This window comes from Oncorhynchus mykiss, chromosome 2, assembly GCF_057628025.1.
Source record: "Oncorhynchus mykiss isolate SJ-2025 chromosome 2, ASM5762802v1, whole genome shotgun sequence".
Taxonomy (NCBI): Eukaryota; Metazoa; Chordata; class Actinopteri; order Salmoniformes; family Salmonidae; genus Oncorhynchus; species Oncorhynchus mykiss.
In genome coordinates this window covers 100,562,005-100,584,178 of record NC_143023.1, presented here as the reverse complement: position 1 = coordinate 100,584,178, position 22,174 = coordinate 100,562,005, and the positions used below count along the sequence as shown (strand labels likewise).

Genomic DNA, 22,174 nt, shown 5'->3' with positions numbered 1-22,174 from the left:
AGAATGATCTAACTAAGAAGGAATGGTCGTCTGGATGCCAGTCAACTAGAAATACCACATGTTGATCTCTCTCTGTGTGTGTGTGTGTGTGTGTGTGTGTGTGTGTGTGTGTGTGTGTGTGTGTGTGTGTGTGTGTGTGTGTGTGTGTGTGTGTGTGTGTGTGTGTGTGTGTGTGTGTGTGTGTGTGTGTGTGTGTGTGTGTGTGTGTGTGTGTGTGTGTGTGTATGTGTGTGTGTGTGATCTCTGGAGAGTGTATCAATGCTGTGCAGAATCAGATGGCCCCTGGCCTGTATTAGTCTGACTGTCATGTTATGCAGCATGCTAGGTCTATGGGCTGCTCATATGGCCTTACTATCAGTCAGACTGTGTCTTTGTTGCTCTCTCTTATGACGTACAGTGTTTTCAGTCACACATGCTTTAGGAACTGTGGGCTACTGTCATCTTACATTTCTTCACCATTATCTGATAGGCTTTACCAACACGACATACTTGGGCTCTTAATTATCTCCGGGTTAAAGATCCAGTCTCGACGTCAACAGTGAAGAGGCGACTCCGAGAGGCAGAGTTCCTCTGTCCAGTGTCTGTGTTCTTTTGCCCATCTTAATCTTTTTATATTTATTGGCCAGTCTGAGATATGGCTTTTTCTTTACAACTCTGCCTAGAAGGCCAGCATCCCGGAGTCGCCTCTCCACTGTTGACTTTGAGACTGGTGTTTTGAGGGTACTATTTAACTAGACACTCTAATGTACTTGTCCTCTTGCTCAGTTGTGCACCGGGGCCTCTCACTCCTCTTTCTATGGTTAGAGCCAGTTTGCGCTGTTCTGTGAAGGGAGTAGTACACAGATCTTCAGTTTGTTGGCAATTTCTCACATGGAACAGCCTTCATTTCTCAGAACAAAAATAGACTGACGAGTTTCAGAGGAAAGTTCTTTGTTTCTGGCCATTTTGAGCCTGTAATCGAACCCACAAATGCTGATGCTCCAGATACTCAACTAGTCTAAAGAAGGCCAGTTTTATTGCTTCTTTAAGCAGAACAACAATTTTCAGCTGTGCTAACATAATTGCAAAAGGGTTTTCTAATGATAAATTAGACTTTTAAAATGATAAGCTTGGATTAGCTAACACAACGTGCCATTGGAACACAGGAGTGATGGTTGCTGATAATGGGCCTCTGTACGCCTATGTAGATATTATTATTTTTTTAAATCACCCGTTTCCAGCTACAACAGTCATTTACAACATTAACAATGTCTACATTGTATTTCTGATCAATGTCATGTTATTTTAATGGACAAGAAATGTGGACATAAGTGAACCCAATCTTTTGAACAGTATACTACCGTTCAAAAGTTGTAAATATATTATTTGCAAATCAATTCATTAAAATGTGATTTTCTGGAATTGTTTTACTCATTTTGTCTGTCATAGTTGAAGTGTACCTATGATGAAAATTACAGGCCTCTCTCATATTTTTAAGTGGGAGAACTTGCACAAGTGGTGGCTGACTAAATACTTTTTTGCCCCACTGTATATAATGGGCTCGTAATGAAAAATCATATATTTAATGGGTCTCCTTCCCTCCACATCCCTCTCCACCCCAGGTCTGGAGATCACAGCAGAGAGCTTCATGGAGCGTTTGGACAATGGCTTCCTGCTGTGCCAGCTGGCTGAGACGCTACAGGAGAAGTTCAAGCAGAACCAGACTCAGAACCATGGAGAACTGCCTCTTGGCAATGGAAAGGTACTGAGAAACCTATGCCCTTTTCACACTATCACGCTGACCCGAATCATAAATCAGAACCAATGGTGGCTGGTCCCGGGAAAACGGCAAAGCTTTGGGGGAACCTACACCGGAGCAGAAAAAAAACCAAGGCCGGGATCTAGTCTGGGGTCTCAAACTAAAAGTGCTGACATAGGATTATCAGTTTTGCCTTTTTAAATCATAATGAATAGCATTATGTGGACAGGGGGGAACCTGATCCTAGATCAGCACTTAATAATCTGAGATGCTTTTTGCTTACGAGTCCTGATCTGTTTGTGCCTTATAGCCAACTCCTGTGGTTGGTTGGTTTGTTGGTTTGATATGCCAATGACCATGAAAGTGGCCAGACAGCACTAACAGATCTGGAACCAGGTTAAGAATCATAGTGGTGAAAACAAGACTAATTTAGTTGAGGCTAGGTTGTCCCATGCAGTGCTAATCTTTATTTATTTATTTATTTAGTTATTCATGAACTAACCGCCACCTTGGAATATAATCCTTAAAATAAAATAATTTGAATCAGAATATTAAGATTACAACCAGGCTCATGTAATGTCATTGTGGAAAAAACCTCAGAGATCTTCAGATTAAAAATCAGGATATTGCTTTGGATGTGAAAGCTTCTAGAATACCACAGGACGGTGTTCCATGTTTAGCCAATCTATGATTACACAGGACAGTGTTCATAGTTAGCCTATCTGAAACCTAGACATAATATTAGTCTGTGGTTAGAGAGATTATTTAACCATTTTTTTAAATTATTTTTTTGTTAAACATGTAAAACAGTATCGGTATCCAAACCACTTCATCCAGCTGAACTGCAATCAGTTGTTATTCCAGCTGAACTGCAATCAGTTGTTATTCCAGCTGAACTGCAATCAGTTGTTATTCCAGCTGAACTGCAATCAGTTGTTATTCCAGCTGAACTGCAATCAGTTGTTATTCCAGCTGAACTGCAATCAGTTGTTATTCCAGCTGAACTGCAATCAGTTGTTATTCCAGTTGAACTGCAATCAGTTGTTATTCCAGCTGAACTGCAATCAGTTGTTATTCCAGTTGAACTGCAATCAGTTGTTATTCCAGTTGAACTGCAATCAGTTCTTATTCCAGCTGAACTGCAATCAGTTCTTATGCCAGCTGAACTGCAATCAGTTCTTATGCCAGCTGAACTGCAATCAGTTCTTATGCCAGCTGAACTGCAATCAGTTCTTATGCCAGCTGAACTGCAATCAGTTCTTATGCCAGCTGAACTGCAATCAGTTCTTATGCCAGCTGAACTGCAATCAGTTCTTATGCCAGCTGAAAGCCAATTCGCTAACCTTCACATAAGAGACTAGTAGTCCTGCAGTATATTTCATGACCCGATAGGCCAGTTTTGTGATTAGTGAGTCTTCGGCAAAATGTCTCTTTTAAAGGTATTTAAGTAAGTCTGTTTCTGCAAGGTCTTTGGTATGTCATACCATGGCTGTATATAATAGCTATTGGTACAAGCTGTCCCCATTATGGGGCCCCATATTTGAGTAGAGGCCACATGCTGGAGGTTAGAGTGAGAATAACTGTATGGGAAGGTGTAGTGTATAGCTTGTTAAACTGTATAGGAAGGTAGTGTATAGCTTGTAAAACTCCGACCATGCTGTTTCATACGAAACTAATGACAGAAACGGGTTAATTTTGTTAGAATCGTTGATGTGAAATACACCAAGCATGAAGTTTACATTGTACATTTTCAATAGTGTTCAAATAGTATTTGAAATAATTTGGAGTCATTTAGGTGGGCTTGAATGAGCTTGCCTGTTGTAATGGAGTCAATAGAATCTAGAAATAGAATAAAGGATGGAGCCAATAGAATCTAGAAATAGAATAGAGGATGGAACCAATAGAATCTAGAAATAGAATAGAGGATGGAACCAATATAATCTAGAAATAGAATAGAGGATGGAACCAATAGAATCTAGAAATAGAATACAGGTTGGAACCAATAGAATCTAGAAATAGAATAGAGGATGGAACCAATAGAATCTAGAAATAGAATACAGGTTGGAACCAATATAATCTAGAAATAGAATACTGGTTGGAACCAATAGAATCTAGAAATAGAATACAGCTTGCAAAAGTGCAAACACTTTTGCACTCTTGTGGTGGGTCTCCTGATGCTGGTGGTAGTCTATTACAGAGCTGCTGGTGGTGGGTCTCCTGATGCTGGTTGTAGTCTATTACAGAGCTGCTGGTGGTGGGTCTCCTGATGCTGGTGAGAGTCTATTACAGAGCTGCTGGTGGTGGGTCTCCTGATGCTGGTGGTAGTCTGTTACAGGGCTGGTGGTGGGTCTCCTGATGCTGGTGGTAGTTTGTTACAGGGCTGGTGGTGGGTCTCCTGAGGCTGGTAGAGTCTGTTACAGGGCTGGTGGTGGTGGGTCTCCTGATGCTGGTGGTAGTCTGTTACAGGGCTTCTTGTGGTGGGTCTCCTGATGCTGGTGTGAGTAGATCAGCTAGCAGCACAGATGTGTGGAAATACTTGAGGTCAATTGCCATAGGGAGGCCCCTTGTGAATATAGAGCAGTCTATTGATCTGGGAAAGAGAGAGAAAGGGAGGGAGGGAGGGAGATACTGAGGGAGAGGGGGAGGGAGAGAGAGAGGCAGAGACAGGAACTCTGGAGAAAATGGTTTGGGTTTATTTGGGCTTGTCTGACCTAGAAATTATGTTCACTCCCCCTAAAAGAAAATAGGGGGAAAAATATTTGTATCTCTGAGGTCAATAGATCATGTTTGGATAGAGACTGGACTTAAAAGGCAGTCAGCCAGCTAGCCAGTCAGCCGGCCAGTCAGACAGCTAGCCAGTCAGCCAGCCAGTCAGTCAGCCAGTCAGTTAGCCAGCTAGTCAGTCAGCCAGTCAGCTAGCCAGTCAGCCAGATAGCCAGCCAGTCAGGCAGATAGCCAGCCAGCCAGTCAGCCAGATAGCCAGTCAGCCCAGCCCGTCAGTCAGTTCAGGCTTATTACTTATACCTGAGTTACACAGGATACCTGGGGCCAATTTCTCTCCAGGACTTGTCAATTCATTATTTCACCGGGCTTTTTATTTTATTTCATTTAAACAATCTGACGTTACACAATGTCTCCTGCAATTATTTTTAAATTATTACTTTTAAAAGTCATCTCTGCTCAGACTCAGAACAGTTTGGTTTTAAAAGGCCCAGTTATCTCTACTCAGATTCAGAACAGTTTAGTTTTAAAAGGCCCAGTTATCCTAAAATACAGAGAAGACAGAGAAGACCGCTCCAAACCGCTCCAACCTGCTCCAACCCGCTCCAAACCGCTCCAACCTGCTCCAAACCGCTCCAAACTGCTCCAAACCCGCTCCAACCCGCTCCAAACCACTCCAACCTGCTCCAACCTGCTCCAAACCCGCTCCAAACCGCTCCAACCTGCTCCAAACCGCTCCAACCCGCTCCAAACCCGCTCCAACCCGCTCCAACCTGCTCCAACCTGCTCCAAACCCGCTCCAAACAGCTCCAACCCGCTCCAAACCGCTCCAACCCGCTCCAACCTGCTCCAACCTGCTCCAAACTGCTCCAACCTGCTCCAAACCGCTCCAACCTGCTCCAAACCGCTCCAACCTGCTCCAAACCGCTCCAACCCGCTCCAAACCGCTCCAACCTGCTCCAACCTGCTCCAAACTAGAAGAGCCTGGAATGAAAGGAGAAAGGCAGAGAGTCCCTCCCAGAGAGGAGCCAACTAGAAGAGCCTGGAATGAAAGGAGAAAGGCAGAGAGTCCCTCCCAGAGAGGAGCCAACGAGAAGAGCCTGGAATGAAAGGAGAAAGGCAGAGAGTCCCTCCCAGAGAGGAGACAACTAGAAGAGACTGGAATGAAAGGAGAAAGGCAGAGAGTCCCTCCCAGAGAGGAGCCAACTAGAAGAGCCTGGAATGAAAGGAGAAAGGCAGAGAGTCCCTCCCAGAGAGGAGCCAACTAGAAGAGCCTGGAATGAAAGGAGAAAGGCAGAGAGTCCCTCCCAGAGAGGAGACAACTAGAAGAGCCTGGAATGAAAGGAGAAAGGCAGAGAGTCCCTCCCAGAGAGGAGCCAACTAGAAGAGCCTGGAATGAAAGGAGAAAGGCAGAGAGTCCCTCCCAGAGAGGAGACAACTAGAAGAGCCTGGAATGAAAGGAGAAAGACAGAGAGTCCCTCCCAGAGAGGAGCCAACTAGAAGCGCCTGGAATGAAAGGAGAAAGGCAGAGAGTCCCTCCCAGAGAGGAGACAACTAGAAGAGACTGGAATGAAAGGAGAAAGGCAGAGAGTCCCTCCCAGAGAGGAGCCAACTAGAAGAGCCTGGAATGAAAGGAGAAAGGCAGAGAGTCCCTCCCAGAGAGGAGCCAACTAGAAGAGCCTGGAATGAAAGAAAACACTGCATTTTTTCCACCATGACCTCATTGTACCTTTCTTTGTCTGCATCCCAAATGGCACTGTATTCCCTATATAGAGCCAGTCAAAGGTAGTGCACTATATAGGGAATCGGGTGCCATTAGGGACGATTTTCTTTCTCTCGGCTCGGAGACGCACACATCCTGTATTAAACCATAGCGAGGAGCATAAATCTACCTCATCGTGTGGGGGGGGGGGGGGGGGGGGGGGGGGGGGGGGGGGGGGCAGACCTTAAACCTGGGTTCAAATATTATTCGAAATTGTTAAAATACTTTACGCATTTGCTTAAGCCTGCCTGGAGTCCCTATTGCGGTTTTGGAACTATTTAATTGCTTCCATCGAGCCAGGAAAACTCAATCAAGCACAGATCCATCATTTTGAATAGATTTTCAAATCGTATTTGAACCCAGGTTTGGTGGGGGGCTGCTGCCTGTGTGGAGCCTCAAGTGTCATTTGATCCTCAAGTCAGACCATACCAGACCAGACCTGTTGGTGGAGTAGTCTAGCCCTCCTCCCCTCCTCCCCTCCTCCTCTCCTCCTCCCCTCCTCCCCTCCTCCTCCTCCGCCCCTGCTCCCCCCATCCCTCTCTCCCATACCAGACCAGGCCTGGTGCAGTAGTAGTCTAGACCTCCTCCCCTCCATCCCTCTCTCCCAGACCAGGCCTAGTGCAGTAGTAGTCTAGACCTCCTCCCCTCCATCCCTCTCTCCCAGACCAGGCCTGGTGCAGTAGTAGTCTAGACCTCCTCCCCTCCATCCCTCTCTCCCAGACCAGGCCTGGTGCAGTAGTAGTCTAGACCTCCTCCCCTCCATCCCTCTCTCCCAGACCAGACCAGGCCTGGTGCAGTAGTAGTCTAGACCTCCTCCCCTCCATCCCTCTCTCCCAGACCAGGCCTGGTGCAGTAGTAGTCTAGACCTCCTCCCCTCCATCCCTCTCTCCCAGACCAGGCCTGGTGCAGTAGTAGTCTAGCCCTCCTCCCCTCCTCCTCTCCTCCTCCCCTCCTCCTCCTCCACCCCTGCTCCCCCCATTTCTCTCTCCCAGACCAGGCCTGGTGCAGTAGTAGTCTAGACCTCCTCCCCTCCACCCATCTCTCCCAGACCAGGCCTGGTGCAGTAGTAGTCTAGACCTCCTCCCATCCATCCCTCTCTCCCAGACCAGGCCTGGTGCAGTAGTAGTCTAGACCTCCTCCCCTCCATCCCTCTCTCCCAGACCAGGCCTGGTGCAGTAGTAGTCTTGACCTCCTCCCCTCCATCCCTCTCTCCCAGACCAGGCCTGGTGCAGTAGTAGTCTAGACCTCCTCCCCTCCATCCCTCTCTCCCAGACCAGGCCTGGTGCAGTAGTAGTCTAGACCTCCTCCCCTCCATCCCTCTCTCCCAGACCAGGCCTGGTGCAGTAGTAGTCTAGACCTCCTCCCCTCCATCCCTCTCTCCCAGACCAGGCCTGGTGCAGTAGTAGTCTAGAACTCCTCCCCTCCATCCCTCTCTCCCAGACCAGGCCTGGTGCAGTAGTAGTCTAGACCTCCTCCCCTCCATCCCTCTCTCCCAGACCAGGCCTGGTGCAGTAGTAGTCTAGACTTCCTCCCCTCCATCCCCCTCATTCCTCTCTCCCATACCAGACCAGGCCTGGTGCAGTAGTAGTCTAGCACTCCCTCCCCTCCTCCTCCTCCCCTCCTTCATTCCTCTCTCCCATACCAGACCAGGCCTGGTGCAGTAGTAGTCTAGCCCAATATTGATCTGCGAAAGGAAAAGTTCCTCGAACCAGAGCTGAAACCAGAGCCCCTCAACATATGGAGAACAAATCTGAAAAAGACAGGTGGCATATGTACTAGGGACATAAGTCTATGGGGGTAGATGGTTATGTGTTATGGTGTGTTCTGATGGGAACCCAACTGACTGGGGGTTGGGGGATGGGAAGCTCAGATTCGGTCAGAGACTGAGTGAATTAACAAGGACTGTCTTTTCTCTGAAAGGAACAATGAAGTCCGACCAACTTCTGTTGGGCCTGAAGTTGGCCATGTAGCAACAGTTTGTGGTCACAGTCTGAAAATCTTCCCCCCCACCCCCCCCCCCCCCCCTTGTCTTTGGGGATAAATCATTACAGAATATCACTATCACAGCCTTGCTGTTCTGTTGAGAATACAATAGATATTTTATTGTCCATTTGATGAAAACAGAAACAGCCCTTGTTTCCTTTCGCCCTCAGACACACACGTTGAGAGGTACAGGGTCAGTCAGGGTACAGCATCCCTGGATGGAGGGCTGCTGGTCCACCTCTCCACCCTCTAGGATATCCGTCGAGACAATTCTCTGTGACGTTGCTTTTGTATTAATAAGTTGCTATTCACAAATAGCACCAACTGATATTGTGGTTGATGGTTGGGGTCCCGTGTGGCTCAGTTGGTAGAGGATGGAGCTTGCAAATGCCAGAGTTGTGGGTTTGATTCCCATGGGGGACCAGTACAGGGCAAAGTATGACAATGTATGAACTCACTATGGTAAGTTTGGATAATGACTAAAATGTAAATGTTTCTCTCTTCCTAATGTGTCTTCACTGCCATTGTAACCTCTGACCTCTCCTTCCACCTAGGGGCACTTCCATTTCTCACACAAAGGAATCTATTTTCTTCTAATGTCTCCCTCCACCAGGCCATCCCATGCCGGAGGATCCCGTGTCGTGCCAGCGCTCCCTCCGGGTCCTTCTTCGCCAGGGACAACACAGCTAACTTCCTGACCTGGTGTCGTCAGGTGGGGGTGGGAGAGACCTGCCTGTTTGAGTCTGAGGGACTGGGTGAGTACGGATGTATGTCAGTTTGCATTAATGCTCCGTTTTGATTCTTTCAAGCTAGAACACAACAGAACAAATTGCGGAGAATCTCAATGACCACTCATTAGGTTCTAGAACACTGCCTTTGGAAGTGTCATGAATTCACTCAATTGAAATGGAATTAACCCACAAACCCTGGTGAGAACAGTACACCACTCTGGTCACAGATAATCAAGTTTCAGTTTCCTTTAATAAATATGGCCCAATAATAATAACTATAATACGTCTCAAATAAGTTGAAGATTGGAATATGTGACTTCTGAAGCAAGTCACACTAAATGTGGCCTTGTCCGGATCTACCTCAGGCTGTCAGCAGCACTTCCAGGGAGGAGGATAGACTGCCGTCTATGGGTGGTGGACTGACTGGTGGGATGCAGAGAGAGAGAGACACAAAGGCATCTCCTCTCCTCTCCTCTCCTCGTACACAAGCTCCTCTTCTGTTGTCCACAGACTCCACCCACAATACCCTGACTTCACACAATACCCACTTGGACAGCAGGCTATGTTCAGAGAACGCCGTGACTGTCTTGGCTTACCAGACGAATGATATGAACAGTTATGTGGATTTTAAACAGTCGTTCGCTGTACAGAACGTCCCAGGAAACACAGAGTGAAAGTGAGAGAAGACAGACAGTGTGGCGTTAGCTAGCTGGAGAGAGAGAAAGTAGGGCAAAGTTATGTATTTGTGTTTATTATGGATCCCCATTAGTTCCTGCCAAGGCAGCAGCTACTCTTCCTGGGGTTTATTATGGATCCCCATTAGTTCCTGCCAAGGCAGCAGCTACTCTTCCTGGGGTTTATTATGGATCCCCATTAGTTCCTGTCAAGGCAGCAGCTACTCTTCCTGGGGTTTATTATGGATCCCCATTAGTTCCTGCCAAGGCAGCAGCTACTCTTCCTGGGGTTTATTATGGATCCCCATTAGTTCCTGCCAAGGCAGCAGCTACTCTTCCTGGGGTTTATTATGGATCCCCATTAGTTCCTGTCAAGGCAGCAGCTACTCTTCCTGGGGTTTATTATGGATCCCCATTAGTTCCTGTCAAGGCAGCAGCTACTCTTCCTGGGGTTTATTATGGATCCCCATTAGTTCCTGCCAAGGCAGCAGCTACTCTTCCTGGGGTTTATTATGGATCCCCATTAGTTCCTGTCAAGGCAGCAGCTACTCTTCCTGGGGTTTATTATGGATACCCATTAGTTCCTATCAAGGCAGCAGCTACTCTTCCTGGGGTTTATTATGGATCCCCATTAGTTCCTGCCAAGGCAGCGGCTACTCTTCCTGGGGTTTATTATGGATCCCCATTAGTTCCTGTCAAGGCAGCAGCTACTCTTCCTGGGGTTTATTATGGATCCCCATTAGTTCCTGTCAAGGCAGCAGCTACTCTTCCTGGGGTTTATTATGGGTCCCCATTAGTTCCTGTCAAGGCAGCAGCTACTCTTCCTGGGGTTTATTATGGATCCCCATTAGTTCCTGTCAAGGCAGCAGCTACTCTTCCTGGGGTTTATTATGGGTCCCCATTAGTTCCTGTCAAGGCAGCAGCTACTCTTCCTGGGGTTTATTATGGGTCCCCATTAGTTCCTGTCAAGGCACCAGCTACTCTTCCTGGGGTTTATTATGGATCCCCATTAGTTCCTGTCAAGGCAGCAGCTACTCTTCCTGGGGTTTATTATGGATCCCCATTAGTACCTGTCAAGGCAGCAGCTACTCTTCCTGGGGTTTATTATGGATCCCCATTAGTTCCTGTCAAGGCAGCAGCTACTCTTCCTGGGGTTTATTATGGATCCCCATTAGTTCCTGTCAAGGCAGCAGCTACTCTTCCTGGGGTTTATTATGGATCCCCATTAGTTCCTGTCAAGGCAGCAGCTACTCTTCCTGGGGTTTATTATGGATCCCCATTAGTTCCTGTCAAGGCAGCAGCTACTCTTCCTAGAGTTTATTATGGATCCCCATTAGTACCTGTCAAGGCAGCAGCTACTCTTCTTGGGGTTTATTATGGATCCCCATTAGTTCCTGCCAAGGCAGCAGCTACTCTTCCTGGGGTTTATTATGGATCCCCATTAGTTCCTGTCAAGGCAGCAGCTACTCTACCTAGGGTGCAGCAGCAAAATGCAGACAGTTAATACCTATTAAACCAGAGTGATAAGGCCGTGTCAGCGGTAGGAGGTACAGACGATTCTTCTGTTTTTCTCTCCTTGTCAGTTTTCTGGCTAACGATTGGTTTATTCTTCTCTACTTTCAACCCCAACCAGCTGGCCCCCTTAGACATTTTATTTAGGTGAAATGATGGATAACTTACTAATTAGACTATAATTTATTAGAATGTAATATGAATAGAATGGAACTTGATTGTCCATCCAAGACTAGTTAGTGTGGTCACACAAGCACCGTGCGTGACAACAGGGTAGCTAGCTAACTATCCTGTTCCCTCTCTTTCCCCTTATTTTCCTTCTTCTGTGATGGATTGAAAAGTGCATCATCACGGTGTAGCATACGACAACAGGTTTGGAGAACTATTGCTGTCATGATGCATGGTGTGCTGTGTCACGTCACATGCCCATCAATCATCTTACTGCCTGGCACATTATTTCATGTAGTTTAGTCTTTTGTGAAATTGCTGCTTGTTGATCTTCAAAAACAAAAATTTCTGTAGCTGTTTTGAGCTCACACTTATGTTCACCTCACGCTAACACACCAATATCAATAACTCAATCACCACTTATCACAAAGAACACTTCTCATTTTCTCTATACCCACTGGCATGTGCGTAAGAGTGTTTTATTAAAACCACTTTCCCACATCACTTTAACGCAAGTTTCAATGTGACAGGGATAATATTACCACCCTGTAATTGAGATGTGTTGTAAAGGAACACAGTGAAGATCATGCACTCTTTTCCATGTATTTCTCCCCCTTAGTTCTTCACAAACAGCCACGGGAAGTATGCCTCTGTCTCCTACAGCTGGGAAGGATAGCGTCTCGGTAAGGGATCTTCCCCTCTTTCCCGTAAGGGATTTTCCCCTCTTCGCCTTGATTTAAATTATTCACTTAAAAAGCTTTCAATTTTAATTGAATTTGTATGTGCATTATATATTACAAGTAGAAGTTTAATTATCCTTTGATTATATTCTCTTTAGAAATGATTTTGCAAAGAAATCATTCAAAAGGAGTGGGGTAGTCCCTCTCCTAACATATTTGTAGTTTATTGTACAGAAGAAGTCACAGGAATACTGAAACGTTGGATGATTTACCCAATACATTACTGGTAGTTTGTATATATATATATAGAGAGAGAGAGAGTGTGTGACTCTATTTTTCATAGCTTATAGTTTATTCGCCGTTAGTCAGCACCTTTTTAAATAAATAAAAATTCCCTGGGTGTGCGCCAGCTCATGTTTTTTATTAGTTTATGGTATGGAGCAGAGAGAAAGAGGAGAGACTGCGCTGAAATAGCAGTGGGCCAGATTCAACCCCATGCTGCAGTGGTACATATGACTAGTGTGCTGAAATTCAACCCCATGATGCAGAGGTATACATGATTTGACCCCAGACCACTCTAGGCCACTGCAATATATTTGACCCCAGGCCATTATAATGTATTTGACCCCAAACCACCCTAGATCACTGTAATATATTTGATCCTCAGACCACCCTAGCTCCCGAGTGGTGGAGCGGTCTAAGGCACTGCATCTCAGTGCTAGAGACGTCATTACAGACCCTGGTTTGATTCCAGGCTGTATCACAACCAGCCGTGATTGGGAGTCCCACATGTCGGCACACAATTGGCCCAGCGTCATCTATAATGTATTTGACCCCAGGGCATTATAATGTATTTCACCCTAGACCACTGTACTGTATTTGACTCCAGACCACTATAATGTATTTGAGCCCAGGCCACTATAATGTATTTGAGCCCAGGCCACTATAATGTATTTGAGCCCAGGCCACTATAATGTATTTGAGCCCAGGCCACTATAATGTATTTGAGCCAAGGCCACTATAATGTATTTGAGCCAAGGCCACTAATGTATTTGACCCCAGGCCACTATAATGTATTTGACCCCAGGCCACTATAATGTATTTGACCCCAGGCCACTATAATGTATTTGACCCTAGGCCACTATAATGTATACCTTCATGTAAACTGTTGTCCTATTATCTTTAGGTACAACGTGGAGCCTCCGGGGCTTATCAAGCTGGAGAAGGAGATAGAACAGGAGGAGAAAGTATCGCTACCCTCACCTGTCTCTCCCTCCCAATCTCTCTCTCCATCCCCTTCTCCAAACCCCCCATCCCCCTCTCCAACCTCTCCATTCCCCTCTCCAACCAAGTGCTTGTCGTCTAGCAAGAAGAGCACAGGGAAGCTGCTGGATGAGGCTGTGAGTAGGGTACACAAGGTCAACACAATGTCATGAAATTACGTTGAATTACGTTTTCAATTTATGAGGATTACCAGGCATTTATGAGGATTACCAGGAATTTATGAGGATTACCAGGAATTTATGAGGATTACCAGGAATTTATGAGGATTACCAGGAATTTATGAGGATTACCAGGAATTTATGAGGATTACCAGGAATTTATGAGGATTACCAGGAATTTATGAGGATTACCAGGAATTTATGAGGATTACCAGGAATTTATGAGGATTACCAAGAATTTATGAAGATTACCAGGAATTTATGAGGATTACCAGGAATTTATGGGGATTACCAGGAATTTATGGGGATTACCAGGAATGTATGGGGATTACCAGGAATGTATGAATATTACCAGGAATTTGGGGAGGGTTGTTGGATTGACCTCCCTACTAATCTAATGATGTTTGTTTGTGCATGTGTGCGTCTCAGGTGAAGCATATCTTTGAGGAGCCTCCCTGCAAGTGTCCCAATAAATTCTGTGTGGAGAGACAGGCTCAGGGCCGCTATCGCGTCGGGGAGAAGATGCTCTTCATCCGGGTGTGTGCCAACCCTCCTCATCTTTTTACTCACTTTCTCTGGCACAAACGCCATGTTTTTTTTGTTTTTTTTTTGTAACATGAATTTCTAGTTGCATTACGACTCAGCCACATAGTTAACAGCAGCTGGACTTTAAATTGGGCTTGGACTGTGCCTGCCAAAATATCTTTGACCAAATGTTTTGGGTTCGGTGGGGTCAAATCTGAAGTGTTGAAATCTGGTGTCAATAATTTTGCACATGGCTGGCTTGTACTGTAAGTGATTTATACTGGGGTTGTGGCGTTTCATATTGCTGTGAATATTATATTGACATGGCAGATATGAATACGGATTGTACAGAAATACTTTCTTACTTACTCAGGTCCATTGCTCCTCAGTGTCCTCTGGGACCATAGACCATTGATGACTAATAGATGGCTGTTGAATGACAGCCAATTCTGTCCTCATAACAAACCCACTCTTTCCTCCTTGTTCTGAGATTTGATGAGTCTGAATTTTATGAGTCTGGATTTGATGAGTCTGAATTTTATGAGTCTGGATTTGATGAGTCTGAATTTTATGAGTCTGGATTTTATGAGTCTGAATTGTATGAGTCTGGATTTTGGCTGACCCACGTTTTTCCAGGAATTTGTTGTTAATTGACCTTTCACTTTTGGCAGGATTTTTTTTACATTTTTTAATCCAGGTTGGAGTTATATGAGGTTTTCAGTTCAACAACAATAACGTTTCTCATCTCAATGTGAACTGAGTCACACACCACACACACACACACACACACACACACACACAGCAGTGTGTTGTTATTTGGACTGCCTGACTGTGTGGATGACAGGCGTCCATTGTCCCTGCTGGTAGCAACTCCTCTGCTGCTTTGAGGCTTCATTTACTGGTGATGGTATTCCAACTATGTCTGTGTCTGTCTCCTGTGGCACCATAGAGATGGAAAGAGAACTCCTCTTTGTATTATCCATGCTTTAAAAAAAAAGAAGTTTATATCCATCTAGACTCCTCTTTCTTACCTCTATGGGCCAGCCAGGGTTGATGGGGTTCGGGGGGGAAAAAAGAGAGCCCTCAGGATCAACAGGCTTGATAAATAATACATTAGGGTTAGGGTTAGAAGGGTTAGGGTTAGAAGGGTTAGGGTTAGAAGGGTTAGGGTTAGAAGGGTTAGGGTTAGAAGGGTTAGGGTTAGGGTTAGAAGGGTTAGGGTTAGGGTTAGAAGGGTTAGGGTTAGAAGGATTAGGGTTAGGGTGAGAAGGGTTAGGGTTAGGTTAGGGTTAGGGTTGTTAGGGTTAGGGTTAGGAGGGTTAGGGTTAGGGTTAGAATAGCCCTTTTTCTAAAACACTAAGATACTCTACGATAATGTATATGCCGTTATTCTTGCCAATGAGCTATCGCCATGATTTGTATTTATTCTTAATTGTTTCCTCGTTTACATAAAATATAAATGTTCTTATGTAAATAAATACTGTAACTTTCTATTTATTTAACTAGACAAGTCAGTTAAGAATACATTCTGATTTACAATAACAGCCTAGGAACAGTGGGGTTAAACTGCCTTGTTCAGGGGCAGAATGACAGATATTTTACCTTGTCAGCTCGGGGATTCGATCCAGCAACCTTTCAGTTACTGGCCCAACACTCTAACCACTAAGCTACCTACCGCCCCTAACTCAAACAGACCTTGCTACAAAACAATTGCCTTGCAAAAATGAAGTCTATTTACAAATACAGATTGGTGAAGTATCATTGGTGCTCTTGGAATCTTGGATTCACAACCAGGATTCACATGTCTAAAAATGCTGTTGAAGGAGGATCTGGACTGTAGGTCAACAAGGGCTGACAATACGCTCTAGAATGACCCCTGCTGGTAGCACACAGTATCACCGTTTCTGGATGGATAGCTCTTTGAGGATCACAAATGCAGAATAAGAGAAAGGTTGTATGTTAGCCTGGTTTTAACGGACATGGGCCAGTGTTCAGGGTCTAAAATAAACCGTTTGTTCCCATAGTGCCCTCTGCTGTCAAGTAGATATCCTAAATAAAATGTTTTCTACTATTCAGAGGGGGAACCCAGACATCTTTTGTACGATCAACGTTTCTTTCAACCATCCATAAGGGTTGCTGAGCAACCAAGGACAAGTCACAACGAAGACGAGTCTTGATTCTTCTTTGTCCATGACTGTTCAATTCCAAGAATGAGCTTCTTGGACTCTAGAGTGTTGGATGAAATGAAACGTCTGTTTCTGTGTGCTCTCAATATGGGCTGCCTGGTAAGTCACAGAAAGTGTGAACCTCCATCTCACTCTGGTTCTCAGCTAGCAATGGTGGTGGTAAAAGTACCCAATTGTCATACTTGAGTAAAAGTAAAGAGAATGACTCACGTCAAGGTGTCACCCAGTAAAATACTACTTGAGTAAATGTCTAAAGTATTCCGTTTTAAATATAAATGAAAGTTAGAATATTACTTATATTAAGTATCACAGGTAAATGTAATTGCTAAAATAAATTTAAAGCTACAATATGTCACTTTTTTTGGGCGACCCACCAAATTCACATAGAAATGTCAGTTATAGAACTGTCATTCACAATTGAAAGAAAGTCTAAGAAGTGTTCTATGTGTGCTATTTCTATGCGTCTCGTTCTTAAGTTTAGTTTCTGTGTATTTTACTTTCGGTTTTGTACTTCAAACAGTTAAATACAATATTAATATTTTTGTTTATGCAAAATATATTTCAAAGCGGTTTAGATTCTGTACAATATACTTGCTTGTTTTGTCACAAACTGAAATTAGGCAAACTATTAGAAATTTTAGCAACCAGGAAATGGTGGTGTGATTTCTGCATAGTACACCTTTAAGTATCCAAAGTAAAAGTATCAATCATTTCAAATTACTTATATTAAGCAATCCAGACGGCACAATTATTATATACATACATAAAATAATGGATATCCAGGGGCACACTCCAACACTCAGACATCGTTTACAAACAAATCCATTTTCTTTAGTGAGTCTGCCAGATCGAGGCAGAATGGATGATCAGGGATGTTCTCTTGATAAATGTGTGAATTAAAAATATAAAAAAATCTGCCCTGCTAAGCATTTAAAATGTAAAGACTACTATTGGGGGAAATGAATGGAGTAAAAAAGTACTGTGCCGTCAGAAAGTATTCAGACCCCTTGACTTTTTCCACATTTTGTTACGTTACAGCCTTAGTTTAAAACGGATTACATCGTTTTTCCCCTCATCAATCTACACACAATACCCCATAATGACAAAGCAAAGGCAGGTTTAGACATTTTTTGCTCATTTATCCCCACAAAAACAACTGAAATATCACATTTCCATCAGTATTCAGATCATTTACTCAGTACTTTGTTGAAGCACCTTTGGCAGTGATTACAGCCTTCGAGTCTTCTTGGGTATGACGCTACACGCTTGGCACACCTGTTTTTGTGGAGTTTCTCTCATTCTTCTCTGCAGACCCTCTCAAGCTCTGTCAGGTTGCACGGGGAGTGTTGCTGCACAGTTATTTTCAGGTCTCTCCAGAGAACCTTGTTTCTCATGGTCTGAGAGTGTTTAGGTGCCTTTTGGCAAACTCCAAGCGGGCTGTCGTGCCTTTTACTGAGGAGTGGCTTCCGTCTGGCCACTCTACTATAAGTGCCTGATTGGTGGAGTGCTGCAGAGTCTGTTGTCCTTCTGGAAGGTTCTCCAATTTCCACAGAGGAACTAGAGCTCTGTCAGTGACCATCAGGTTCTTGGTCATCTCCTTGACCAAGGCCTTCCCCCCCGATCGTTCAGTTTGGCTGGGCGGCCAGCTCTAGGAAGAGTCTTGGTGGTTCCAAACTTCTTCCATTTAAGAATGAGAGAGGCCACTGTGTTCTTGGGGACCTTCAATGCTGCAGAAATGTTTTGGTACCCTTCCCCAGATCTGTGCCTTCGACACAATCCTGCCTTCGACCTCATGGCCATGGTTTTTGCTGTGACATACACTGTTAGCTGTGGGATCTTATATAGACAGGTGTGTGCCTTTCCAAATCATGTCCAATTGACCACAGGTGGACTAAAATCAAGTTGTAGAAACATCTCAAGGACGATCAATGGAAACAGGATGCACCTGAGCTCAATTTCAAGTCTCATAGCGAAGGGTATGAATACTTATGTAAATAAGGTGTTTCTGTTTTTATTTTTAATACATTTGCAAAAATTTCTAACAACTTGTTTTCACATTGTCATTATGGGGTATTGTGATGTCATTATTGGGTATTGTGATGTCATTATTGGGTATTGTGATGTCATTATTGGGTATTGTGATGTCATTATTGGGTATTGTGATGTCATTATGGGGTATTGTGATGTCATTATGGGGTATTGTGTGTAGATTGCTGGGGGCATTTTTTGTATTTAATCAATTTTAGAATAAGGCTGTAATGTAACAACATTTGGGAAAAGTCAAGGGGTCTGAATACTTTCCTGAGGCACCGTACATTATTATATTTAGGAATGTAGTGAAGTTAAAGTTGAAGTTGTCAAAAATATAAATAGTAAAGTAAAATACAGATACCCAAAAAAAACAACTCTCCCTCTCTTTTTCCACTGTCTCTCTTCTTCAATAAAATGCTTTGCTAACAGGCCACCGGGACACTTGTTCACCCCCAGACTCCTTGCTCTCTCCTGGGTACAGGCCTAGCTGGGTCCCCCTGTCTCCCAGCACCATAGAGACATGATTGAAAAGCCCTCTGTGCCAAAAGCCCATTATGTCCCTGGTCACAATGCCTGAGGGGGCACACATTCATGGAACGAGTGCCCTGCCAATGGCCTGTTGATTGATTCTGTTAAAGAGGCTTATAAATGTGTGTTATGCTGCTGGAGGAGAGAGAGAGAAAGAGAGTGTTGTCTATAGTGTATAGAAGAGGACAGGCCATACCACAGATATCCTATTAAATTATATATGTAATTCTATGGGCCACACAATCTAACTTGCTACTAGCCATTCAGGCTTGATTGAGTGTCGACTTGGAATTCAGTAGCCATATTTAATATACAGTACGTTCTGTTTGTATTTGGCCATTTTAATGTCAACAGTCAGCAGCACGCTCCATGCACGTACACTTCATGGGTTAACTGGTACTTCCTGTCACTGTCAAACGGGGCTTTCTGCAGGCACTCATTACTGCTTGGATTGAAAGCTTGGGCTCTGAAGACCTTCTACTGTAAATGAGGATTGATAGCGGCAGGATAGCTAGGTAGTTTAATGGAATCACAACGCATTGTGGATATGGAAATAGCGCCTTTTTTTATTTCTCTGTCCCGCTATTTATTTGTCTGGTGTATATGTTGCCATGGTAACCAACACAGGAAAACGTACAGGAGTACCATGTTAGACGGTAGCAGCAGGATTAGTGTTTACAGCAGTACCACCTTAGACAGTAGCAGCAGGACTAGTGTTTACAGTAGTACCACCTTACAGACAGTAGCAGGTAGCAGAAGGAGTAGTGTTTACAGTAGTACCATGTCACAGACAGTAGCAGGTAGCAGAAGGAGTAGTGTTTACAGTAGTACCACCTTACAGACAGTAGCAGGTAGTAGGCAGGAGTAGTGTTTACAGTAGTACCACCTTACAGACAGTAGCAGGTAGCAGAAGGAGTAGTGTTTACAGTAGTACCATGTCACAGACAGTAGCAGGTAGCAGAAGGAGTAGTGTTTACAGTAGTACCACGTTACAGACGGTAGCAGGTAGCTGCAGGACTAGTGTTTACAGTAGTACCACGTTACAGACGGTAGCAGCAGGAGTAGTGTTTACAGTAGTACCACGTTAGACGGTAGCAGCAGGACTAGTGTTTACAGTAGTACCACGTTACAGACGGTAGCAGCAGGACTAGTGTTTACAGTAGTACCACGTTAGACGGTAGCAGCAGGACTAGTGTTTACAGTAGTACCACCTTACAGACAGGAGCAGGTAGCAGCAGGAGTAGTGTTTACAGTAGTACCACCTTACAGACAGTAGCAGGTAGCAGAAGGAGTAGTGTTTACAGTAGTACCACCTTACAGACGGTAGCAGCAGGAGTTGTGTTTACAGTAGTACCACCTTACAGACAGTAGCAGGTAGCAGAAGGAGTAGTGTTTACAGTAGTACCACCTTACAGACGGTAGCAGCAGGAGTAGTGTTTACAGTAGTTTAGTTTTGGAGTCATTTATTAGTGAAAAGGAATCAAACAAAGCCATTGTACTAGCTGTGAGTTACTAGAGATGTCCATCTACTACACTAAATCTGGACCTCAAAGACCATTCCCATTGTGATTTGCATTCTTCCCCTCTAATCAAGGTCTGTGTTTAGTCCTGGGATATCAGGTCAGTGCAATGAATGATCAGGTAGAACAGAACACCAGCAGTACTCTGAACCTCCGGGCTGGGATTTGAATACCCTTGTACTACACCGTGAAATAATATCTTCTTCTTCTTGTCCTAGATGTTACACAACAAGCATGTGATGGTGCGTGTGGGAGGAGGCTGGGAGACTTTTGAGAGCTACCTGCTGAAACACGACCCATGTCGGATGCTCCAGATCTCCAGAGTGGAGGGGAAGGCCTTTCCCATGTCCCCCAAGTCCCCCAATACCAAGGACCTCACCCCAGACAGCTACTTGGTGGTGGCCGCACACTACCGCAGCAAGAAGTAAAGATGGCCGCCTACTACCGCAACAAGAAGTAAAGATGGCCGCCTACTACCGCAACAAGAAGTAAAGATGGCCGCCTACTACCGCAACAAGAAGTAAAGATGGCCGTACACTACCGCAGCAAAAAGTCAACTGACGCTTCAACCAAGGGGATCAGTTTGAGCAATGCGAGGATGGTGGTGGTGGCCTACTACCGCAACAAGAAGTAAAGATGGCCACCTACTACCGCAACAAGAAGTAAAGATGGCCACCTACTACCGCAACAAAAAGTAAAAATGGCCGCCTACTACCGCAACAAGAAGTAAAGATGGCCGCCTACTACCGCAACAAAAAGTAAAAATGGCCGCCTACTACCGCAACAAGAAGTAAAGATGGCCGCCTACTACCGCAACAAGAAGTAAAGATGGCCACCTACTACCGCAACAAGAAGTAAAGATGGCCACCTACTACCGCAACAAAAAGTAAAAATGGCCGCCTACTACCGCAACAAGAAGTAAAGATGGCCGCCTACTACCGCAACAAAAAGTAAAAATGGCCGCCTACTACCACAACAAGAAGTAAAGATGGCCGCCTACTGCCGCAACAAGAAGTAAAGTTGGCCGCCTACTACCGCAACAAGAAGTAAAGTTGGCCGCCTACTACCGCAACAAGAAGTAAAAATGGCCGCCTGCTACCACAACACGAAGTAAAGATGGCCGCCTACTACCGCAACAAGAAGTAAAGATGGCCGCCTACTACCGCAACAAGAAGTAAAGATGGCCGTACACTACCGCAGCAAAAAGTCAACTGACGCTTCAACCAAGGGGATCAGTTTGAGCAATGCGAGGATGGTGGTGGTGGCCTACTACCGCAACAAGAAGTAAAGATGGCCACCTACTACCGCAACAAGAAGTAAAGATGGCCACCTACTACCGCAACAAAAAGTAAAAATGGCCGCCTACTACCGCAACAAGAAGTAAAGATGGCCGCCTACTACCGCAACAAAAAGTAAAAATGGCCGCCTACTACCGCAACAAGAAGTAAAGATGGCCGCCTACTACCGCAACAAGAAGTAAAGATGGCCACCTACTACCGCAACAAGAAGTAAAGATGGCCACCTACTACCGCAACAAAAAGTAAAAATGGCCGCCTACTACCGCAACAAGAAGTAAAGATGGCCGCCTACTACCGCAACAAAAAGTAAAAATGGCCGCCTACTACCACAACAAGAAGTAAAGATGGCCGCCTACTGCCGCAACAAGAAGTAAAGTTGGCCGCCTACTACCGCAACAAGAAGTAAAGTTGGCCGCCTACTACCGCAACAAGAAGTAAAAATGGCCGCCTGCTACCACAACACGAAGTAAAGTTGGCCGCCTACTACCGCAACAAGAAGTAAAAATGGCCGCCTGCTACCGCAACAAGAAGTAAAGATGGCCGCCTGCTACCGCAACAAGAAGTAAAGATGGCCGCCTACTACCGCAACAAGAAGTAAAGATGGCCGCCTACTACCGCAACAAGAAGTAAAGACATTCATGAGGACCTGAGGAAATGACCTCTTGCCTTTCCCAA

At 44.9% G+C, this 22,174-nt stretch overlaps 1 protein-coding gene across 2 annotated transcripts in view; it reads left to right on the top strand.

Moving 5' to 3' along the window:
* The window catches only part of gas2a (growth arrest specific 2a), a 54,156-nt gene extending 33,062 nt beyond the window's left edge, over positions 1-21,094 (top strand). Inside the window, exons 3-9 of one of the 2 annotated variants that reach the window (XR_016490249.1) lie at positions 1,602-1,741; positions 8,818-8,959; positions 11,463-11,493; positions 11,909-11,972; positions 13,156-13,369; positions 13,841-13,948; positions 20,420-21,094. Coding sequence is in view for 1 of the 2 variants with exons in the window: in XM_036961156.2 (XP_036817051.2) it covers positions 1,602-1,741; positions 8,818-8,959; positions 11,909-11,972; positions 13,156-13,369; positions 13,841-13,948; positions 20,420-20,629 (878 nt within the window). In the remaining variant the exon portion in view is untranslated. The remainder of the gene's footprint in view (positions 1-1,601; positions 1,742-8,817; positions 8,960-11,462; positions 11,494-11,908; positions 11,973-13,155; positions 13,370-13,840; positions 13,949-20,419) is intronic. The other variant, XM_036961156.2, reaches the window with a different exon arrangement.
* Positions 21,095-22,174: the final 1,080 nt, after the last annotated feature.